We start from the raw sequence: 22,564 nt of genomic DNA, 5'->3' as shown, positions 1-22,564 counted from the left end.
GTACCTCCATTATTTCCAAGACCCCAGTAATACTGAACCACAAACTCATTAACATTGAACAGTGCAATAGAACGCACTCATCAACACTGACCAGTGCAATAGAACACACTCATTACATTGAACAGTGCAATAGAACGCACTCATCAACACTGAACAGTGCAATAGAACACACTCATTACATTGAACAGTGCAATAGAACACACTCATTACATTGAACAGTGCAATAGAACACACTCATTACATTGAACAGTGCAATAGAACGCACTCATCAACACTGACCAGTGCAATAGAACGCACTCATCAACACTGAACAGTGCAATAGAACACACTCATTACATTGAACAGTGCAATAGAACACACTCATTACATTGAACAGTGCAATAGAACACACTCATTACATTGAACAGTGCAATAGAACACACTCATTACATTGAACAGTGCAATAGAACACACTCATTACATTGAACAGTGCAATAGAACACACTCATTACATTGAACAGTGCAATAGAACACACTCATTACATTGAACAGTGCAATAGAACACACTCATTACATTGAACAGTGCAATAGAACACACTCATTACATTGAACAGTGCAATAGAACACACTCATTACATTGAACAGTGCAATAGAACACACTCATTACATTGAACAGTGCAATAGAACGCACTCATCAACACTGAACAGTGCAATAGAACACACTCATTACATTGAACAGTGCAATAGAACACACTCATTACATTGAACAGTGCAATACGACACGTGTACTGTACTGTTGTCTCCTGTGAAGTGTTCCTCACAACGGCTGATGGGGAAACTCAGGTGAGCGTTTTCAAACGAACGACGTAATGCACCCAGCCCAAGAGCAACGGCAAACAGAAAACAAGCAGGGTGTTTAATGCAAGGAGAGGATTCACCTACTGCGTGTGAAACACTGAGGAGCATCTGAAAGCGCTTTTCTTCAAACATTCGAGAATCACAAAGGCTGCGCTGTACTCTAACACAGCCAGCCAGGTCCAAAGTGACATCATCAAGTGTACAGTACTCTATCTGCATAGACTTTGGGATTTAAAGGCATTTCTGTTGTGTTAACCAGCCCAGTAGTAAGTACTGTAGGGATCATTTTCATAATGAAATAATGAAGCAGTGGCAAGTTGGTCACTGCCTCCAAGGCAAGGGTTTTGTGTCACACTTGCATATTGCATTCACAGAAACTTCATATCGGCAATCTTGGACATCAGCTTTTTCATGATAACGATTCCAGCAATTTTTGTTTGCCCGCACAAGATTGCGCTTAATTAACTTTTAAATATAACGCACGCCCCCGGGGTAAGTGTGTATTATTAATATAATCTACGCTGCCGATTATAACGCGATTACCAGTAGAATTTTTTTTTGCGTCTTTGAGTTTTCAACCCTTGATTTTCCCGCTTGTTCGCATTTAGTGCTGACCCAGTGAATGACGCACGTTTTGTTATTTGTCTCAAACGCTCCAATCACGAAACAACAGCACTTCCCGTCGAGAGACGAGCTGCCATGTTGAGTGTGGCAAAAATACGTTTGTTATCGTTTCATTCACAGCGTCGTGGTATAACAGCAACCGAGTCAATAAATACCTACTTTTTAAAAAGATCATTCAATTCACAATGCATTATTGGTTAGTATTTTTAGTGTTTCTGTAAACCGCAACGTTGCAAAGGCGTGGCCGGACCTGGTTTAACGTTCTAATGGGCGTGGTCACTCTCCCAGTATTGTCAGACTTGTGGTGACGCGAATTTGAGCCAGGCGTTGGACAGTCTGTAGCGGGGTAGTTATTTACACTTGTGTGTTTTATATACTCTGTAAACACAGTGGAAATGAACTCGTGCAACATCCAGGTCCTGTTGCAAGCAGCGGAGTATCTTGAGAGGAGAGAACGGGGTAGGTATTGTAGTTTCTTCTTGCCCGTGGGCGGAAAACAACGCAACAGTTTTGGTGACGTGATCCGATCTAGCGTTATTTTTAAAACATGTAGAAGCACGTTGATCATATGCATGCAAAATACACCAGTTTATTAAATATATCTGTTGCGATGTATTCTGATCATTTGCGGTCCAGTTCCTGGTGACCTGAATATTTGCGGTGTACAGTACTAATGTATACAATGTAGTTTAGGTACACAAAGGCGCCAACAGCACGCTGCTTAAAACTGCTGTGCTTTTCGCTCGCAGGGTTGCATGAATTAATCGTGTTAACTTTAATTGCACAGGGCGATCTATGCACAGCGCACAGCTGATATTACTGAACAAATACATTTCGCGTGATCGGGTGGGGTTGGTGAGTGAGTTTTGAAAATCTGATCGTGGCGCCAAAACCTGTCAGTTATTGTGTCTGGCACTTTAAAAAAAAAAAGATATAAACATAAAATATAAGTGTTATTTAAAACACAAGGTTGAAATCGTCGCCGCTTTACAGGCAGTAATTGTAATTTAGTTCGAAGCTGTTGCAAGCCTCATCATTCAGCCCCGATCCTTTTCATGTTGTTTTCATTAGAAGCAGAGCACGGGTATGCATCTGCATCGCCGTTTTACAATAAGAGTGCTGCGGATCAGCGAAGCAAGCAGAAACCCCGGAAGAACCCGGACAGCATCAGGTACCGTTAGAAGATAGCTCGGTGCTTATGGACAGATTGCAAATATAATATTGAAATTGAAACGCAGTAATATTTGTCTTTCTTAAAAATATATACTGGCACACGTGTTAATGATTTCTGTTTAGTACAGTTAATATTATATGGCGATTCTGTATTCTCAGAAAGCGAGTGGTACTGACTGCACGGGTTGTATACAGGGCTTGTTGTTTTTGTTCACAGTGCCTCTGAACGGTTCCTTACAACTAGGAGTGTTTTATAATCCAGCATCTGAAGCATTATGCAAACATAGCGTTTTTTATTACAATAAAACATAGCGTTGTTTATTACAATAAAACAAAACAAATCACATATATATATATATATATATATATTGCATTTGGATATTTTTTTTATAAAAACGATTATAATATATATCAATTGCACTAACCTAAAATAAGCAAATTCTTAAATTAAAAAAAAAAAAGTGCTCTGATAATCATTTCAGTACCTTGACTGAACGGTTTTTTTGCTTTTTTTTTTTTTTTTTTGCAGGACAGTGCACAATGAGCTGGAGAAGCACAGGTAAGCACCCTGGCACTGGAACCCCCCCCCTGCCCCCCAACCCTAAAAAAAATGTAATGCATGGAAGTGGAAGTCAAAACTGTGGAGCTGTTTTAATGTGTTCATCAATGCATAGTCCCATCAAGACTACTTTTAATTCTCCATTGATGTGAATGGCAACACTGTGATGCAGAAAACAAATACTGTTATCAAGATGAAGTTTGTGCTCAAAACGGTTGCTCTTCACCTTCCAGACGAGCCCAGCTTCGCCACTGCCTGGAGCAGCTGAAACAGCAGGTCCCTCTGAGCGCAGAGTCCTCGAGAAACACGACTCTGAACCTGCTGCGCCGGGCTCGCCTGCACATCAAGGTGAGGCTCTGAGCAGAGCAGAGCTTAGAGTGCTGGGCTGCAGTGTGTTTGAGTAGCTCAGGGGTTAGAGCGCTGGGCTGCAGTCTGAGTAGCTCAGGGGTTAGAGCGCTGGGCTGCAGTGTGTTTGAGTAGCTCAGGGGTTAGAGCGCTGGGCTGCAGTGTGTTTGAGTAGCTCAGGGGTTAGAGCGCTGGGCTGCAGTGTGTTTGAGTAGCTCAGGGGTTAGAGGATTGGACTGGGGAGTTTCAGGTTATTGCATTGGGTTCAAAGACTGGTTGCCAGGTGAGTACAGTGTGTTTGTGTTTCAGAAGCTGCAGGAGCAGGACAAGCGTGCTGAACGTATGAAGGACCGTCTGCGCTGGGAGCAGAGTGGGCTGCGCGGGAGGCTGGAACAGCTGCTGGGGGGGACAGAGAGAACGAGGAACGACAGCCTGGGATCAGCACTGTCTTCGGAGAGGTCCGACTCTGACCAAGGTACTGACACACACACACACACACACAGAACAAGGAACGACAGCCTGGGATCAGCACTGTCTTCGGAGAGGTCCGACTCTGACCAAGGTACTGACACACACACACGCACAGGCACACAAGAACTGAAAGGTTTTAATACACACAGTCCTATTTCAGAATAGCGTTGTAATATGATTTGTAATGTTGGTAGGCAGTTTGATTTGTAATATGGGTGGGCAGTTTGATTTTTTTAAAGCAGTTCAGGTTGGGAATCAAGTGCATTCATTTTATAATGTGGGAACCCCATAGCAACTGAACGGTCTAATTTAGTACACACTGCTGTACAAAGCGTAGCTGCAATATTATTTCTAAACACGCATTGGATGCTTGTGCTTGTCTTTGTAGAGGACATGGAGATTGATGTGGAGAGCACAGTGTTCGTGTGTGTGGAGACGGAGAGCCTGGGAGTTACACAGCGCGAAGGAGATCACAGCTACTCCAGCCCAGGACTGGTCTGGCTATGACACCAACACCATCTGCTGGTCAGAAGAAAGAAAAAACAAAAAAGTTTTTTTTGTTTCGGCAGTGAAACAATTAGAGAAGCACTTACTGAAACCCGGCTACAGCACAGGACCTTCTGTGACAGGTTTGCATTCATTTTATAGATGCAATCCAAGCAGGCAACATGCAAAGACCTGCAGGAATCACTGGAGACTAATACATTATCACAACTGCGCTTCCTGTCAATAGGACAAGGGCATGTACAAAAAAAACCAACACACACCAGACATGGAAATCAAACTCCTGTTGCTTAACAGTTTAATAAGAGCTTGGTACTTATACACTGGGGCTAATTAACCTGGAATGAGTGAACCTCCTATGCAACAGGAGTCTTCTTTCCATCCCTACAGTCACACACACCTGAAAACAAATTCCATGGCAAGGGATCTGATAAACAGTATATGAGTAATTCTGACAGGATAAATTGTTAAATGATACTCAGTCGACTGTTCTCCATAGAACTCCAGTGTGCAATTCTTCAATATTCGTTATTCCCTTTGCCCCAGGGATGGACTGTTTTGCAGAACTTAATTTCCCATCAAAGCTTGGTGCCTTTCTGCTCAGAGTAACAGATGCAAAAGAGTTAACAAAAGGGAAGCTAAAGGGTAGTTAGTGTATTTTAGATTCATTTTGAAATTTGATGTAATACTAAAATCTCACCTTAACCCTTGTGACAAGTCCAGGGTGCCAAACTGGGTTGGGTTGTTAGCAGCTTTGGAAAATTATATTTGTGAATGGTGATGAAATTGTGTTTTTTTTTTTTTTTCATTGTAACTTGGTGCGAAGGGAATTGTAAGCTGTAAAGGGCCGTGTTCACAAAACATCATCGTGATACGTTTGCACCATTTCTTCTGTTAAAAACCTAAACGCAGCTAGAGTACAAGTGCAGCCAGCAGCTCTTTAAAGAAATGTAAAGCTTTGTAACATCAACTGTTTAGAAAAACAAAAATGCAGGTTTAAATGGACGGTGACAAGTGCTTTGTGAATACGGCCTACAGTCTGTTATATAGAAGAAGGCGCTGATGTGGCTTTCTACTGTCCAGAGCTGACTGTTTGCACAGGCTGCGATACTGCCGTACTGATCGTGGCTCCACTCTGAGATTCGCACTGTGTTCTACTGGCAGTGTGAGTGTGCCAGAGTCTCTGGACCCACTGCCCTCCCTCCGTACTGCAGGCTGGCGGTCTGACCACCAAGCTGGGGTGATGGGCTGACCAGAGTATATCTGAACAGCGGCTCTTGGGCTGTCTGTGCCAGGCAAGCCAGTTAGGCACCTGGACGCCTATTTTAAGTCTGTCAGGCACTGAAAAAGTAAAAGTTAATTGTGACTTTGAATTGAGCAAGCTGTCCTACTGCTCTGCCCATAACCATAAATACCAGCTGGACTGCCGCTGTTCAGAAAGAAAGCCTGGTACCTCACCTCACACACAGCACTAAACTGCCTTCTTTCTTTCATTTCCATTGAGGTAAAATGTTATTTTGTACACTTTATATTTATGAGTGAGTTTGAAGGTGGGCGGGTTGACGGAGCACTTCAGCGTTCCATTCAGTATGTTATTGTGTAGATGTTTCTCGTGATTATGTAGAGCTGACACCCATCCTCGTGTTGGGACCTGTTGTATCAGTGGTCTGGATAAGCAGGTGCTGCTCAGTGTTCAGCACAGACAAGCCTCAGTGAGGTTCAGCAAGCGTGCCTCATTAGAGCAACTGCTGTTTCAGAATGTGCAAGGAGCCCTTATCCACCTAGAAGCACTTAGGAACCCCGCGTTTCATTGTTTTAATTTAAGCTGGGTTTTTTTTGTTTTTTTTTGGGGGGGGGGGGGGGTAATTTGGCTATTGCTAAACAGCCAAGTGGTAGAAAGTCTTGTAAGTAGCTTTACTAGTGTTAGTACAGATCCACATTGAGTGCTTTCCCAGATGCAGTATCTCCCCTCTAGGAGAAACCAAGTCTGTCATTCCTTATGTGACAGTGCCCTCTAGGGATGACCGTGTCGTTGTACAGCATGCTTAAAATATAAAAAAAATGAGATGCATTGAAAATAATCAAACACAGTTATGATGTTAAGTCTGGATTGTCAGGTGTCGGTTGTAATCTCACTTCCAATGTATTGTCCTAGAATGCTGTGCCCCAGAACCTTGGTTCTCTCTTGTGAATTGGTTTATTGTTTAAAGCAATGGAGGTTTCTGGACTGCTTACGTGGAATCACACCTTCGCCGCTTGGTTGTAAATGCAAGGTTGGTTAAGAGAAGAAGCAACTCAAGCACGTTCGACATTTCTAGAACTTGCTGTCCTGTTTCCTTCTTTTCACAGAAAATAACAAAACAGCTGTGCTCACCGAACCTTAACGATGATCAGGCACAGCAATGCTTGTTTGCAGAAGTCCAGAAACTCGCTCTTAACGACATTGTCCTAAGTATCATCCTGACACTAAAGTAAGCTCTCGGCAAGTAAATACAACAAAATAATCTACTGGTGTTAAAGTCTTAACGAGACTACAGCAGATGAAAGGCAATGTGTTTCAAATAAACACTGCAGATTGTGTTATGTGCCGGGCCGGGCAGTACCCCAGCCTCTGGGCTCTGGAGCCGGTAAGGGCTTGCTGTGGAAGCTGAAGGCATGATGGGAAAGACTCAATACTGGATCAGAGTTGGGCAGTTTATTATTTCCTCTCCCAGTAGAAGTAATCTCATGTAGCATTGTTTATACTTGTATGATTTTGTACGATAATAAATATTTTTGTATATTTATTAAGACTTTTATCTTAGTTTTTTTGTTTTGCTGTTCAGATAGATGTAAAATACTTTGCAGGCAATAGGACTGTCTGTACCACCCTGTCCACGCATGTGGATTTCTTGTCCAACACCTCACGCTACCTTTAGTAAGCGTGTTAAAGCAGGGGGTTTCATTAGTTCAAGACGTATGTGAAGAAAAGCTCACCACCCAGTTCTCATCATATCATTTATTTTGGGACGAACATGGTCTTAATCTCAGTTCAACTGGATTTTTCATTGGTTTTGTTCATCAACTATTTGAAGCAAAGAATTTACAATTCTATAAAATAAAAATACAAATGAGGAAAAACAGTAAACAATGAAAGTAATGTCAGACACAGGACTCAGCTAACACAGACAGAAGCATGTGCGCGCACACACACACAGACGCACACACCTCTGTTTACCAGTGATTAGGGAGGATGCTTGCAGACAAATGGGTTCAAAGCCACATAGGAAACGATTCAGACTTTCTAAGTTCTGTATAAATAAAACGATTAAAACATAATATTGAATCTTGGTGGTTTGGGAAATGAAGGCGTTTCACAATTTGATTTTCAAACAGCGTGCTGCCACTTTTTATTGTCTGTTACGATTTCAGTCAGAAGCAACAAACGTTGCTTTAGATAGACTGAGGCAGGGAAACAAGCCTTCTGTAGCTGCAACACTGCCTGGGGATTGAAGGTGGCGTCACAGGACCGCTGTCTAACAAGCCCTAAAATCTCCACTCAGCTGCCGAAGAGAACGGGGGTGCTGCCCCCAAGTGGTAAATCTGTAAGCTTGCAGCTCAGACATACTGCTGCTTTTTCTGGGCCTGGGAGGCCAGGTCCTTGGCTTTCTCTGTAGCTGCCAGAGCTGTCTCCTTTACTTTGTCTGTTGCTTCTTTAGCTGTTTCCACCAGTGTCCTCGAAGGAATACCCCCTGCACAGAAAACAAGCCTTCAGTAAAACACACTGCTACTTCAGTGATGCAGCTGAAGCACTCTTGTGAACAGAGCCACGCATCTGGAGATTGCACATTGTTCCTCTCTATTACCAGCACTTCCTTACCTTGCATTTTTGCCAAGATGAATTCAAACCCCTTCATGGTCTTTGTAACGCTGCTCTTAAACCTGGCTAGGCCAAATTCCTATGCAAAAAGAAAAGAGGCAACAAAATTAAAATAACCTGCGACTCAGGAAGGTGTGAAAAAAAAAAACCCAACACACTCCACCTTTCTGTTTGCTGTACTATCCTGTCATCTATAGATTAGCCTGATGAGCTGGCTGGTCTTGACCAAGGCAAGTTCCAAATCATTAAGTGCTGTAACCTTTGAGTGACTTAAACAAGACTGATGGGAGAATCAAACTGGTTTACCCCCAAGATACAGCCTTTAAAATGCTCATGCAGTGGACTGCCAGTATTGTGAAAAGCAGGTCATGCGTAGTTAGTGGAGCAGCACTTGCTCGGCAACGTTTGTGTTTCTGCACTGTGCCCCGCTCACCTGAACAGCTCTGGAGAGGCCAAACAAGTTGGATGAAATCCAGGCCTCTCTCTTGATCTCAGTCCAGCTGTTATTGTCAGGGTTCACTCCATAAACACAGCGCTCCTCCACCGCCTGCAACAGTCAGGGACACAGGCGTTACTGTATGAACTGCCCACACTTTTACACAGTACAACGAACAGGCACATTTCTGAAATGTCTGTTAAAAGAATGGTTGCATTTAATCAGAAACACACACTACAACAGCGGAAGTTCATGCAGCACTGTGCACTTAGTACAACGGACTCCCTAGACAAGTATAAAACAGGACTAGTTGACAGATAAGGTAAAGTAATCTCTGCCGGTCCAGTGGATATGAACAGGGCAGGTGTGCTGACCATGAAGCGCGCGTGGCTAATGTTCCAGGTAAAGGTGGTGAGGGTCCTGCTCTGGGGGTCCACGATGGAGTCCTCGATGACGTAGGCAGAGCGTGCCATGTTGGAGGGGAGGTACTTCTCAGTCCAGCGGGGTGCGTGATTGGTCTTGGTCAGCAGCCTCCTGGAAATGAGTCGGTTATCTGGGGTGACTTCCCTGAAGAGGATATCCTCTGTGAGGACATGCTTACTGCAAAGGGGAGGAGAGCAGACGTGTTTAAAGCACTTATCTAAAAAAAAAAAAAAAAAAAAAAAAAAAAACAACATTTTTATAATATATATATTTTTTTGAGTTTCACGAATGTTATTCAAAAAAAAAAAAGGGTAACGCTTTATTCGGAGTAGCATAAATATTTCATTGATATGCAGTTACCCATGTGCTGAAGTGGAGTTCTGTGTGAACAAGCAGTCAATAGATACTCTGCTGTGGCACACAGGAATGCTGAGCTGACTGTACCTGTAAGGGTTTGGATAGCGCTGCCAGAACGCCACAAACACCTGGTCCCAGGAGCTCTTCAGAACACTCAGTCCCAGAAAATACTTCACCATTGCTCCCTGGACAGCGGACTCCACCAATCACGAGAAAGCAGGGTTTTAACGTCGCAGGAGAGGCTCCTTAAGAACTAGAGATAGCGAACAAAAATCATAATAATTAATAGAAAGAAGGGCTTAATACATAAACAACAGCAAAAACGTAGGTGCATGATTTGGCTAAACTCACAGAAAAATGTTCAGGCTACATTCAATACACAGAGACAGACACTCATTGCAAGACAAACACATGACATAAAATCATGTTTCCTACGCAACTAAACTATTTGTCTTTATTGTTTTGTTAATTGGATAAATTACATGAATGATGTAATCAGAATTAAGAGTCCCTGTTTTAGCTAATAGTCTTGCATTTCTGTGATAGACCGCACCCGAATTCCCGTCGAACCGATCTCCCCAAACTGTCTTTTATGAATGACATATTCACTTCTCCCTCTGCATTAGAGTAACGTGATCAGCAGCACAAACCTTTCACGAAAGAATTCTGTCACATTGCAGCCACGCCTACCTGTTTTGCACGATGGACATGACAAGTAATATCATTGTTTGTACACAACACACGACATTCCTGTTTGAGGGGTGATGCGTTCACCATTTTAACACCAAAGATAACCTCTCCGATCTCAAAAGCCTCTAGCGCCGTCTCCACTAACACCCCCAGCCGCTGTGATCACACCATCGCGGTAGTTTTAAATGAATATTATTATTATTATAAAGTTCTCTGTTGTCAAACATTGCCTTTGCATGCACAGATACAAGCGCAGAATGAAAGGCAGCCTCGCTGTAGGTCACACATCCCAGGCAGCACGTGTTATCATTGCGCTACACTTTTAGTCCTGTTTCATGCGTATCCTGTTTATATGACTCGTATATCCTCCCCATCTTGTACTTTTGATAATGACTTGCTCACCTGCTTACCTACACCATGAATGAAGTTTGTAAACAGGTTCTGCTGTGCGAAGAAACTCCAGCCTTGAACCAGGAAAAAGAAAAAGGTCGAATGAGAGGACAGTTCCGGTAACCCTTGAAGATACCATAAACACCACATTAAAATAGAGCGGCACGAAGTTGTTGGGAACTGGCACCTTCTTGTGGCGAAACTGGCAACGAAGCCCTGCTTTACATAAGAACATAAGAACAAACGTTTGCTTGTTAGTAGCTTATTAATACCAGATTCTCATCAACAGCTTCTTGAAGGATCCCAGGGTGTCAGCCTCAACAACATTACTGTGGGGATGTTTCCAGACTCCCACAATTCTCTGTGGAATAGTTTTCAACACATGCTAGTAAACTTAAATAAATCAAAGCAGAATTAGTGGCACCGGTATTTTCACATTTATTGACATTTATAAGTTCTTTCCATGCACTGGAACATATATACAATACAAGGCATGTTTCAAAGCATGGTTTACTCACTCTGCACATATTTTAGAACAGAAAGGGTGTGGTGTTGCTGTATGAACCTGGAGCACTGTTCCAATTCATATCCTTTATTAAAAATACAGAAACATCAAATGTTCATATAATTATTTTGAACTAGGAGTTGACCCCTACTTTGGCACTATGAAAATGAATCTGAGAACGGTGCTGTCACACTTTGAAGTCATTTGTCTGAGCATGAAACAACTTGTATGTTTGTGGTCCTTTTTGTTTTTCTCTGGTCCATTTCATTTTGTTTGTTTTCTTTCAGAATATTCTCCGGCTCTTCTGTTAGTCAATGAGTAAAGTGAGAAACCATCCCGTCAGAAGAACCAGCCAAAGGATGAATGGACTAGATGAGATTCTCTGGTGCCTGGCCGTGGAAACAGATGCACCATGGCATAGGCTTGTCTCTGTCCCACATGCATGCTTCAGGAACATCACCCCCAGGAAAGGTTAACACATACTTGGAAGAAGATCAGAGCTAGGCAGGGATCAAAGGCGAGCAGAATGACAAATAACCAAACTCACACAACTACCTAAATCAATAAAAGATGGGCAGCATAGATTTCCAGAAACAATTGAAGGCACAGTGTTCGAGTCAGGTGGATCTTTTCTGGTACCCATGGCCTAGCACTGTCTCAGTTCATCACTGCTAATGGTCAAGGAAGAAGAAAGAAAGACTAAAATAGACATTTGATTAAAATAAACAAATGGGATAAATAGAATACCAAGGGCCAGTGTGATGGAAGTAGAAAGAGTAGAAGGGAAATCAATGAATGAAAAAAACAAATGGCACATCAAATAAAACTGCAACACAGAACCAAATCAGCATTGTGCAGCACTCTTCAAATCAACGTCCTTTGAAAATGAGATGATTATGATGATGAGATGAAGATGCTTCTAGCATTTTTTTTTATCAGAAAGACTAAGGTTTCTGGCAGTTGAATGGCAGACCAAGGGAGACTAGGGATTTGACACAGCAAAGTTGCCTCAAACTAGGTGTCCCGGTTACCTGGAAGCAGGTTTTAAGCCACTGCTCCCTCACCTTTACAAAGCCTAAACAGCTGTGGGAGGCTGGCCATTGCTAGCGCCCCACTTGTGACTGCCGTTCAGCGTCACGGTCCGGAAGGTGTTGAACCTGGTCCGCATCGAGCACTCCAGGTGGATGGCCTCGGGCTTGTCCTCGCAGCGGAAGAACATGAGGAAGCCGTTGCGGTAGTTCTTATTCATCCAGCCGTAGAGCAGCGGGTTGGCGAAGGTGGAGCACATGGCGATCACATGGAACACTGTGTAGAGGAGCTTGTACTCCTCAAACCTCATGACCAGGTCCAGGTCACTGGCCAGCTGGAACACGTGGAAGGGCAGCCAGCACACCCCGAAGACCACCACCATCATCACCAGCATCTCAGTAGTCTTTCTCCGGCGGTAGTTGCTGTCGCTGCGACTACAGGGGCTCACATGGCTCTTCAGCTTGATCCAGATGCGCACATAGGCATAGCTGATGATGCCCAGAGGCAAGACATACTGCAGGAGGAGCATGGAGAGGCTGTAGATGGTGCCGTCACGGTTGTTCCCGTGAGGCCACTTCTCAGAGCACACCGCAATCCTCAGGTTGATGGAGGGGATTTCCTCATACCTGTACTCTCGGAAGATGGCCAAGGGTCCAGCCAGGATGGCCGCCACCAGCCAGGTAAGAGCGATGACGACAAAGCTGTTCCGTACAGAGATGCGTTGGCCCAGGTGGAAAACGATGCAGCGGTGCCTCTCCAGGGCGATGACTGTGAGTGTCAGGGTGGAGACGTGCACACTCAGAGCCTGGGAATAGGGTACCAGGTGGCACATAACAGCTCCGAACTTCCACTCGTCCAGCAGGGTGTACACCAGCGTGAAGGGCAGGCAGAGGCTGTTCACCATGAGGTCTGCCAGGGCCAGGTTGGCAATGAAGTAGTTGGTGACTGTCCGCATGTTCTTGTACTTGAGGATCATGTAAATCACTAAGGAGTTGCCAATGAGACCCAGCAGGATGATGAGTGAGTAGGCTGCAATGAGGGTGATCTGCATGCCCAGGAGCTTGGTGATGTCTGCGATGCGGAAGCCCGTGCCACCACTGGCCAGGTCCCTGTTGTGCCATGTCGTAGACACTGCGCTGCTGATCTCTGTCTCCTCAGAGCTGTTGGATGGATCAGAGGGGCCCATGCTGGAAATCACTTCCAGCCGGGACAGCCAAGTCCCTAAGCGGAATCAGAAACAGTTGGTTAGGTTGGTTGTGAAGTTGTGTTGGTGTCATTCTTTATTTGTATAGCTTTATACTACATCCTTAATGTTACTGCAGTCAATTCTAATGGTACTGTAGTCAATCTTGTTGACCACATTGAAAAACATGACTATTAATGACCATTGGCATAAGTGCTTTTGTATGTGACATGGCATCAAATTTCGTGAGATAATGGGATAATGCAAAACAGGGAGAAATGTTTACTGTTTACTGTGGTCCACATTTCATACTTTAGAAATCAAATTGTTTATACACCACTTTCAATTTGGCTGCTATTAAAAAAATACAGTATAATACTGAGCCAAACATATAATAATACATGTTTGAGAAAAGTGATCTACAATATGTGGAAGCAGAACTTTTGGATTATCCTGCATCCAGCAGACCAGACAAATGCTTTAAAAAAAAAAAGAATAAAAAAGCATTTAAAAAAAACCTGCGAAGACACTTTTCCTCACAACTCATAGGATTGTGTTTGCATTACAAATGAAGACAGAGAGAAAGAGAGAGAGAGAGAGGGAGAGGCCATTACCACTGCTCTAACTCATAGTTGCCATGGCAACATTTGGTTTACCAGTATTAAATGTCACTTAACTAGAGACAAGAGAGAGACACTTTAAAAAACCACTGGAACAGTAAATGATCTGTAGCAGAAGAGTGAAGCAAAAAAAAAAAACTATTCTAGAATGTGCCAGCCAGCACCCCAGGCACCTGCCTGCATATAGAAAAGAACAGTTTCCACAAAGTCTGCACATTCAAAAAGGGGACAGTGCACACAAACATCAACAACTAGTCCTAGGCTGAAGGGTTAAAGCAATGTCAATCTGCCCAATATAGGAACCCAATAGCCAAGCACAGCACAACACCGTCTCCTGCAATAAAGTAGTTCTGTTTAGCGCCGAGGAGAGCACTCCTTGTGCCTTATTTTGAATGCACAGAAGAGTTCTGCAGGTACACAAACATGTGGCTTGCATGAAATGAGCTCTTATCTGGCCCGCACTGCACAGCATCCAAATGAGTCAATTAAAGTGTCATTATTATCTCTCCTGGGTTGATGAATGGCTTGTTGTTCTTCGAGTCTGAGAAGCAGTGTAGTTCAACGGTAAAAGCGGAGGTCTGTTGGGTCGGTGTAGACTGGTTATTGAATGTAAGCACTGGAGTGCAGTGCTATAGTGGATAGAGATGGTGGGAGACAGCATTGTAGTCTGGTAAGTTATTTAAATACCTTCACTGATTAGACCATCAAAACAAAATCTAACAGTGCATGTCACCAGCTTTAGGGTGTTTCTGTCAGTAGAAATATTTAAAAAGCCAGGAGGGTTCATGCTTTTTGAATGGTTTAAGTGATGATGATATTTAAATCAGTTGAATAGACCCCATGAATTGGATACCTAAGCATAACTAAGTTGTGAGTGCTTCACAGGTGCAGTAATGGGGCTCTTGGACAATAACTTGCCATGGATGCTGTGACCAGCTGAGCCAGGGAGCTGCAATGCCAGGCTGCCTGGAGAGTCCCTGCATGGGAGAGGAAGCAATTGCTCCATTTTAAAAGGTCATTGCCTCAACAAGACCTTTCAAGACTTAGTTATTGATTCCTGGACCCATGGGTTCTACATTCGTATATTTATACATATACTGTGGGCAAGGTGCTTTGCCTGCATTGGAAACAATGCCCTGTAGAGTTCCAGTAATGAACTGTGTGTGTTTGAGGAGACAGGTACCTGGGTGTTGTCCTGTCTGACACTAGTAGGACTCAGCAGAGTGGTCTGATGTCTGCAGCGGTTTATGGAGACAATTAGCAACCTGAAACTCTCTTGAGCAGGTCTTGTGGATCTGACTCGCAGCTATCTGGAATCAGAAAGGCACAGAAACAAACAGGAAATCAATCATTGATAGAGAGTTTGCTCCTATAGTAATAATGTTTTTGTACTGATTCTATTAGCTCTGCTGTCACAGCAAGGTGTTCATTGAATCTTTTGGTCTATCACTTTCCATTAACCTTTTAAGATAAATATATGGGTTATAAAACATAGGATAAAGAGAAAACGTAACATGGTACACCGTAGGCACTGACCCAGTTTGTCAAATAAAGTGCACACGCCGTGTTTGTAATGTGCCTGTATTAGTATATAATCGATACTGATTTCATTCTGCAGAACAAGCGCCTATTGGACTTCAGCACCATGGACAGCAGGCTCGTATTGATAGGAAACGACACGGAACTGGGTCAATTCCTTTTCCATACATATACCTTTTAATTATTAACTAAAAATAAGAAAACGAGGTCTGTAAAAATTAACTGTTGCAGATGACTACATAATAAATAAAGGAGATGGTTTATAACCAATTATAATGCAATAATATATTAAAACAGCCACACACGCTTTGAGATATAACTTATGTAATCCCTTTAATAGTGTGACGAGCAAAAATGATTACCAATATAAACATTAGATAGAAATGCCAAAATAAATGCAAAAAAATTACAAGGTTACAAGGTTAAAACATCAAGCAACACGATCCCCATATTCGAGTCTTCACACAGAGATCCAGAGCAGTTAGAATGAATTGACTTGTTCAATCACACGAGCTAAAACAAGAAGCAGACATGCCATTTCCAAGATCTCTTCCTCCTGCAGCAAACATTGTGCATATCCATTAGAGAAATCATACACATAGAAAAATAGATTGAGGGCATGCCATATGCCATATTATTATTATTATTATTATTATTATTATTATTATTATTATTATTATTATTATTATTATTATTATTATTATTATTTTGTTTTACTAAATAAATACATTTAAAAAGGTATGTATAATAATAGCTAATCAGAATGAAAAGTCTGCATTAACCACAGGTCTTAAACTTATTAAGCAGCGGCAGTACAATTTGTTCAATTTGTACATCATAATGTTTACAAACTTACCTAAAGTTGCATTATCCAGAGTGTTTTTTTTATTACAGTTTCTTAAATTAAAAGAAGTATTTCTGATTGTTACTTCCAAAAGCGCGCTTACTGGAAATGTGCGTGTGGTCACTATCTAGCAGTGTTGTAACACAAGCCCAGCACCCTCCTCCTCGTCAACGAGCACAAGTGCAGGATTAAACCCAGTGAGACTGCGGGGAACCTGAGCCGCCAGAGCGGATGTGGACGGGGCAGAACCGGAGAGTCCAATCTGCGCTCTGGGCGCGCGTTCGCCGCGGAGAGGATTCTGCAGCCCTCAGCGGATCAGAGGCGTTTTCATGCAACGCCTCTTTTGTGTTGCTCACTAAACTCACACTGTTGTGTAAGTGGCTGTTCAGTATCCCATCCTTATGTGTTATGCATTATCTCCACTGTGCAACAACACATATCAATAGATCATTTAAAAGACATAACAAAACAACTCACCAGGAAACAATATATTACATTGTGAATAATGCGAATCATTTATTTATTTATTTATTTTATGCCTAAGATATTTTAAAATCTTTTACTTTTAAAGATTCTAAGCCATTTTCTTGGACAGGTGCCTTCATCAAGCTGGTCGATAAATTGACTGAGCCCTTTTTTTCTACAAAACGGTAAAGCGTGCATTCTCCGCCCAGCCCAGCCCAGCCCTGCCCTGCCCTGCCCTGCCCTGCCCTGCCCTGCCCTGCCCAGCCCTGCCCAGCCCTGCCCAGCCCTGCCCTCTGAGGTGCTGTTGAATTTGAGTACCACACTTGGGGTTTATGAAAACAAAAAATGGTCAAGCAAACAAACGATCATTGAATGCACAATATTGGCAGCTGCTGGCTCCATTAGTGCAAGAGAAAACGAAATCTCAAGAATGTACCAGGATCATACATTCTGACTGCTTTTCATGGGCCATCTGCTATGGAATGCTATTTCCAGGAGGGTACAATGTTCAGAATATATTATGTGTGAAACTGTTTATTTTATTGGTAGCAGTTAAGATTAAACCCATTTCTATACACTGACGATGCTTCTGATGCTAATCTATATATTGTATATAGTGTGCAAGCATTCTAGAACCATATGGTTCCATTGGAGCTTCTGCTAGACCTCTATAGTGAAGGGGATCTATACATTAACTTGTTATAAAGAACAGTCAAAGGTTCTAGATTATAAATAGAACCATTTGATCCAATCAAACTCCAACTGAAGGTTCCATTTGTGGTTCTTTTTAAAACCATTTGGTTTCACATTGGTTCCATTATATAGAATAAAGGATCCAGATGAGAAAGAATGAAGAAAACGTGTACAAATAAAATATATCTACTTACAGAACAACAACAATGAAGTATACATGGTTTTAGTATGTGAGGCACACAAGTGTACAAGTACTGTATGTGGCCAGATTCAGAATATTAGTATGAGAGGGTGAACCTTCTGTATGTCATTTTGATTTCCAGGCTTTGATTTTCCTGGCACAATCAAAAATTGCCAATGGAAATTCCTGAAAGCTGATGAGAAATACTTTTTAAAATGCACGATGCCAGATCAATCAGCAAGTCTATTCAAAATTAACAAATTAATTAGCTACATGAATATATGGAGGAGGACCTGCCTAGCCACAGATTGCTATTTTAATCACTGTAGGAGAGAACGAAAGATGAATGTGTGTGTATGTGTGTGTATATATGTCTTCGAGTCTTCACACAGAGATCCAGAGCAGTTAGAATGAATTGACTTGTTCAATCACACGAGCTAAAACAAGAAGCAGACATGCCATTTCCAAGATCTCTTCCTCCTGCAGCAAACATTGTGCATATCCATTAGAGAAATCATACACATAGAAAAATAGATTGAGGGCATGCCATATGCCATATTATTATTATTATTATTATTATTATTATTATTATTATTATTATTATTATTATTATTATTATTATTTTGTTTTACTAAATAAATACATTTAAAAAGGTATGTATAATAATAGCTAATCAGAATGAAAAGTCTGCATTAACCACAGGTCTTAAACTTATTAAGCAGCGGCAGTACAATTTGTTCAATTTGTACATCATAATGTTTACAAACTTACCTAAAGTTGCATTATCCAGAGTGTTTTTTTTATTACAGTTTCTTAAATTAAAAGAAGTATTTCTGATTGTTACTTCCAATGGATGGATGTATATTTGGATGTACACTTGCTCGATAGAAATAAGTGATGCCTGCTATTGACCAAAGAGCATGGTTTCCAAGTGGACCATCTGGAATTGATTATGCAGTCAGTAAGTGCAGTTATGCCAAATAAACCACAACAGAAAAGCAGTGCTAATGCAGTTGGGACTGGCCGACACAGCTAACAGGTGCAGAGGTGTGATAAGGGGAAACAGCCAGAATGCCAGTCAATACCAGCACCCTTATCACATAATGAAAAACAAGTCTGAAAAACCGACCATCACAAAATGACTTGCAGCAATAAAAACAAGTGTGCATTGTATCTGTGTATTATAACTTGTGAATGGGAAGGCATGCTGACATTTTCATTCAGAACACACTCATGAATGACGTGTTGTGCTCCGACGCTGCAGCTCCGAGGTGGCTGCATGGTGGGCCTGCAGTGTGAAAAGAAGCGGTCGGCTGACGGCACACGATTCAGAGGACAGTGCAGCGGTGGTAGCGGTGAGCCGAGCTTAAATATTGATATTCTAAAGTTCTCTGTTTTCAGTTCTCCCAAGGCTTTCACGTAGAGTTTTGTTATAATAAAACCTCACACCCATGCCTCAGCACAAATATCTGATTTATGACTGGAAACAGCATACTGGTAAACAATCCCTCCAGCATATGTACTTATAGATTGACTGCTTTTCAATTTTAAATAAAGGGAAGCTTTAATCACTGCCTGCAATGGTAATGGATTTGTTTTTTAATGTCATATGAAGTAAGAACATCATTCAACATATGTTCTATTAGTAGTACTTGGTAGCAGTGACGATAAAACAAATGCAATACTATTCAGCAAACTGCATGCATCCTGCATGCATCTGGCACAATACATTAGAGAATGGACTTACCAAGGGCTTTAATTGTCCAAGACCTGTTTAGTTCTTCCACTGCGACAGCACTGGTTAGATTTCATGACTCCTTTTTAATTTCTAAGGCGTTTTATGCAGAAAGAGTAACAATAACCTGCAGGCAGTCCCGGTGAGGGGTTTATTACACGTTTGTCATGCGGTCAGTGGCTGGCTTGTGGAAGCCCTGTGCAGACAGTGCTGCAGGTGTTATTTTTCAGAGGTTGTTATTGCTCATGTTGCTGTAGCTTTTCAAAGGGACCCTGACGTTTTATCAGGACCTCATATCCAATTTTACAGCGGCATGGCCATGCTTCCGAGAAGAAGCCAACATCTCCACAAGGTCATCTGACAGGGACATCTGGCAATGACCTACCATCAGACTGCACAGCAGCTTAATGAGTCAGATTTCCCAGATTTCCCTTCATGCAGTATTAGATATTATTGTATCGGTCATGACTATTAACTCAGTGCTCTGAATTTCAATGAGGATTTCAAAACAAGCCATCCCGGTGCACAATGCATTGTCCATGCTTTCCATGTTCTTGTGCTGAAGGTGGCTGGTTAAGGAACCTGTGCTTACCTCTCCTCACATCTCAGTGGTATTGCAGTAGCTGTTCTCCAGTTCGTGGTTTCAATGTGCGCTCCGTTATCACTGAAGTCATTTTGTTTCTTTGGATGTCTGTATACTGGACTATGTGGTCATCCAGTTTATCATATGCGTTTTCTGATATATTCTGTGATGGTGTAAAGATTTAAACAAGAGCAGGATAATAATGAGATTGATGAGATCAGCACCATGTGGTTAAACACCTTGTGTCAACAGGAGATGCAGAACTCATGAAAAATATGAATTTGCACAGTTGTGAAAAAATATGCTGCTTTTCCAGTTGTGTGTGTGTGTGTGTGTGTGTGTGTGTGTGTGTGTGTGTGTGTGTGTGTGTAGAGAGAACACATGTGGTCTCTGATCATCAAGAATGGAACCTGCACCCCTGACTACAGCTCTAAATAGAGCAAGCTGTAACCATTCGGGCAGCCTGCCTCTCTACCACTCAATGTTAAGCAATAGGCCACTCTTCCCAGTCCCATAGCTTTAACCTTAAGCCTGTTGCCTGCCTCCCAGTCCTCACTACTGCCTGCACTTCTTATCACCTTCCCTGCCTGCTGCTGTCTACAGACCTTGTTTGACTGCAGAGATGGTCATTATTTTTGCCATGTCATGCCCACCGTACAGTACAATATTTTAATAAACATGACAGAACAGAAAATTAAAGTGAAATCCTTTTCTCCAGCAAATTCTGTTAGCAAACACATGGGAAAAAACGGGAGGCTGTAGCCTGTCAATCAAGACCTTGTTTTGTTCAAGACAAAGATGGAGCGAGAGAGAGAGAGAGAGAGAGAGAGAGAGAGAGAGAGAGAGAGAGAGAGAGAGAGAGAGAAGTAACAAAGGAGAGTAGAAGAAAAGTCCACATTTCTGAGGAATTGTGGCTTTAAACAAATCAAATGGAAAGGGGGAGTGTGGAACTAGGTGAGGCATTTCAGACACAAGATTAAAAAGAATCTCAGTGTATTTGCATTTTACACCAGATAACTTGCAAAACGTTTCCCAATTGTCAATTCCTAAAGCCTCCTGCATGTAATTCTTCTTCTGAGACTCAGATTACCTGGCTTAATGAAAGCAGAAAAGATTATTGTAAGAAAACAAAAAGACTCCTGCATTGAAAGATGAGGATACCTGTCCCTTTGTAACCTTAAGATTAAAAATAAAACCTTTGCTATTCCGGGAAACAGTGGAGGGGAAGGCAAGCAGTCGCTTTCTTTCAGAATGAAACCTGCAAGACAATTCACCTCCATGCAGTGTATCACAATGCAGTGATGAAGGCAGCAACCTCAACAAAGATAGCGTATCAGAAAGCTTGTCAATTACAAGGTGGCTGACCTACAACTGAACCAACCTAAACCATGAAAACAAGAAAAGAAGGGACCATCAGCCTAATCAGCCTCTTCACAGTTCCACTTAAAGAAAGCCTGTACAGCGTTTGCACCTGTGAACCGCTCTCCTGATCGCTCTGCATCTTTATTGTCTAAACCAGCAAGAAACCGTTCTTGAATTGTCCAGACCCTAAATGAATGCTTGAGTTTTTTATGCCTGATTATTTGGATGGAATAAAGCCAAAACTGTCACGAATCTAACCTATTGTGTAATCTGGAGTTTTGGGTAATCAGGTTTAGCATACTCAAGTGTAGCAGTTATACAATCATTTCTAGTGGCTAGTTTAAAGCAACACTTTAACCCTCTCTACTGTCTGTTTAAAGTATTGATGTTATTTTTTTTATAAAGAGCACTTACCTTATTGTAAAAGTGCTACTCTATGGGACGCACCAGTTCCATGTGCTAAAACCTTGCATAGTCAAAGTGGTTTAAATGCGAAGTACTTATCTAGGAATGTAAAAAGTCACGTCACAGCTCGGAGGTGCAGCTGAGATAAAGTGCTCCACGCAGTATCTCCTTTTACATACAATAACCTTTTCAAATCCATCTGTCACAGGCTTGCTAATTGTTACATTCTTTCATTTTGCACAGCGCATGGAAACACTTCCTATTAGGTGAGCAGGACCAACTTTTTTAAAAACAGAAAAGAACCGTTTCTTTTAAGAAACCTTGTGGGAGAATGAAAATGAATGACATGTCCATTTGTTAAAAGCAATGTGTTTGTCCCTCTGTAAAATACTACTACTACTACTAATAATAATAATAATAATAATAATAATAATAATAATAATAATAATAATAATAATAATATAATAATATAATAGATAGATAGATAGATAGATAGATAGATAGATAGATAGATAGATAGATAGATAGATAGATGGAGAGTGAAAATGTATTGGTAATCTTATGAAAGAAAATGTGTTGGTAATGCTAAAACCAGTTTGCTGAAAGTGACTTTTTCAGAAGTAGAGTTGCTATGGAAACTACTTTGCCTTAGGCTTAGGATGTTGAATGATAAGGTCTGTGCAGGACTGGTTGGGGAAGGAGAAATCTGGTAAACAATGGACCACAGTAACCTTGTTAAATAGAGTAGCTTG

The 22,564-nt window shown here is 41.9% G+C and overlaps 3 protein-coding genes across 5 annotated transcripts; 1 reads left to right on the top strand and 2 right to left on the bottom strand.

The window, feature by feature from the left end:
* Positions 1-1,569: 1,569 nt before the first annotated feature.
* On the top strand, positions 1,570-7,299 carry LOC121297369 (max dimerization protein 3-like). 2 transcript variants are annotated; one of them, XM_041223657.1, is made up of 6 exons: positions 1,570-1,920; positions 2,533-2,632; positions 3,164-3,193; positions 3,427-3,541; positions 3,851-4,013; positions 4,398-7,299. In XM_041223657.1, the coding sequence occupies exons 1-6, from the start codon at positions 1,857-1,859 to the stop codon at positions 4,514-4,516; spliced, it is 591 nt and encodes a 196-aa protein (XP_041079591.1). In that variant the 5' UTR covers positions 1,570-1,856; the 3' UTR covers positions 4,517-7,299. The 2 variants fall into 2 exon arrangements, with proteins under 2 accessions (XP_041079591.1, XP_041079590.1); XM_041223656.1 differs by having other exon boundaries at positions 1,576-1,920; positions 3,848-4,013.
* LOC121297368 (PRELI domain-containing protein 1, mitochondrial-like) lies at positions 6,368-10,781 on the bottom strand. Of its 2 annotated transcripts, none has more exons than XM_041223653.1 (6): positions 10,681-10,781; positions 9,676-9,841; positions 9,183-9,408; positions 8,806-8,919; positions 8,373-8,451; positions 6,368-8,244 (listed from the first exon to the last, which is right to left on the bottom strand). In XM_041223653.1, exons 2-6 carry the CDS (start codon positions 9,765-9,767, stop codon positions 8,111-8,113), a joined length of 645 nt encoding a protein of 214 aa, XP_041079587.1. In that variant the 5' UTR covers positions 9,768-9,841; positions 10,681-10,781; the 3' UTR covers positions 6,368-8,110. The 2 variants fall into 2 exon arrangements, with proteins under 2 accessions (XP_041079587.1, XP_041079589.1); XM_041223655.1 differs by having other exon boundaries at positions 10,689-10,770.
* A 1,464-nt stretch (positions 10,782-12,245) lies between these two features.
* LOC121297488 (neuropeptide Y receptor type 2-like) lies at positions 12,246-13,388 on the bottom strand. Its single transcript, XM_041223838.1, has one exon. The coding sequence runs from the start codon at positions 13,386-13,388 to the stop codon at positions 12,249-12,251; it is 1,140 nt and encodes a 379-aa protein (XP_041079772.1). The 3' UTR covers positions 12,246-12,248.
* Positions 13,389-22,564: the final 9,176 nt, after the last annotated feature.

Source organism: Polyodon spathula, chromosome 22 (assembly GCF_017654505.1).
Source record: "Polyodon spathula isolate WHYD16114869_AA chromosome 22, ASM1765450v1, whole genome shotgun sequence".
Classification (NCBI taxonomy): Eukaryota; Metazoa; Chordata; class Actinopteri; order Acipenseriformes; family Polyodontidae; genus Polyodon; species Polyodon spathula.
The sequence above is the reverse complement of the archived record's forward strand: the minus strand, read 5'-3'. Positions and strand labels throughout refer to the sequence as shown.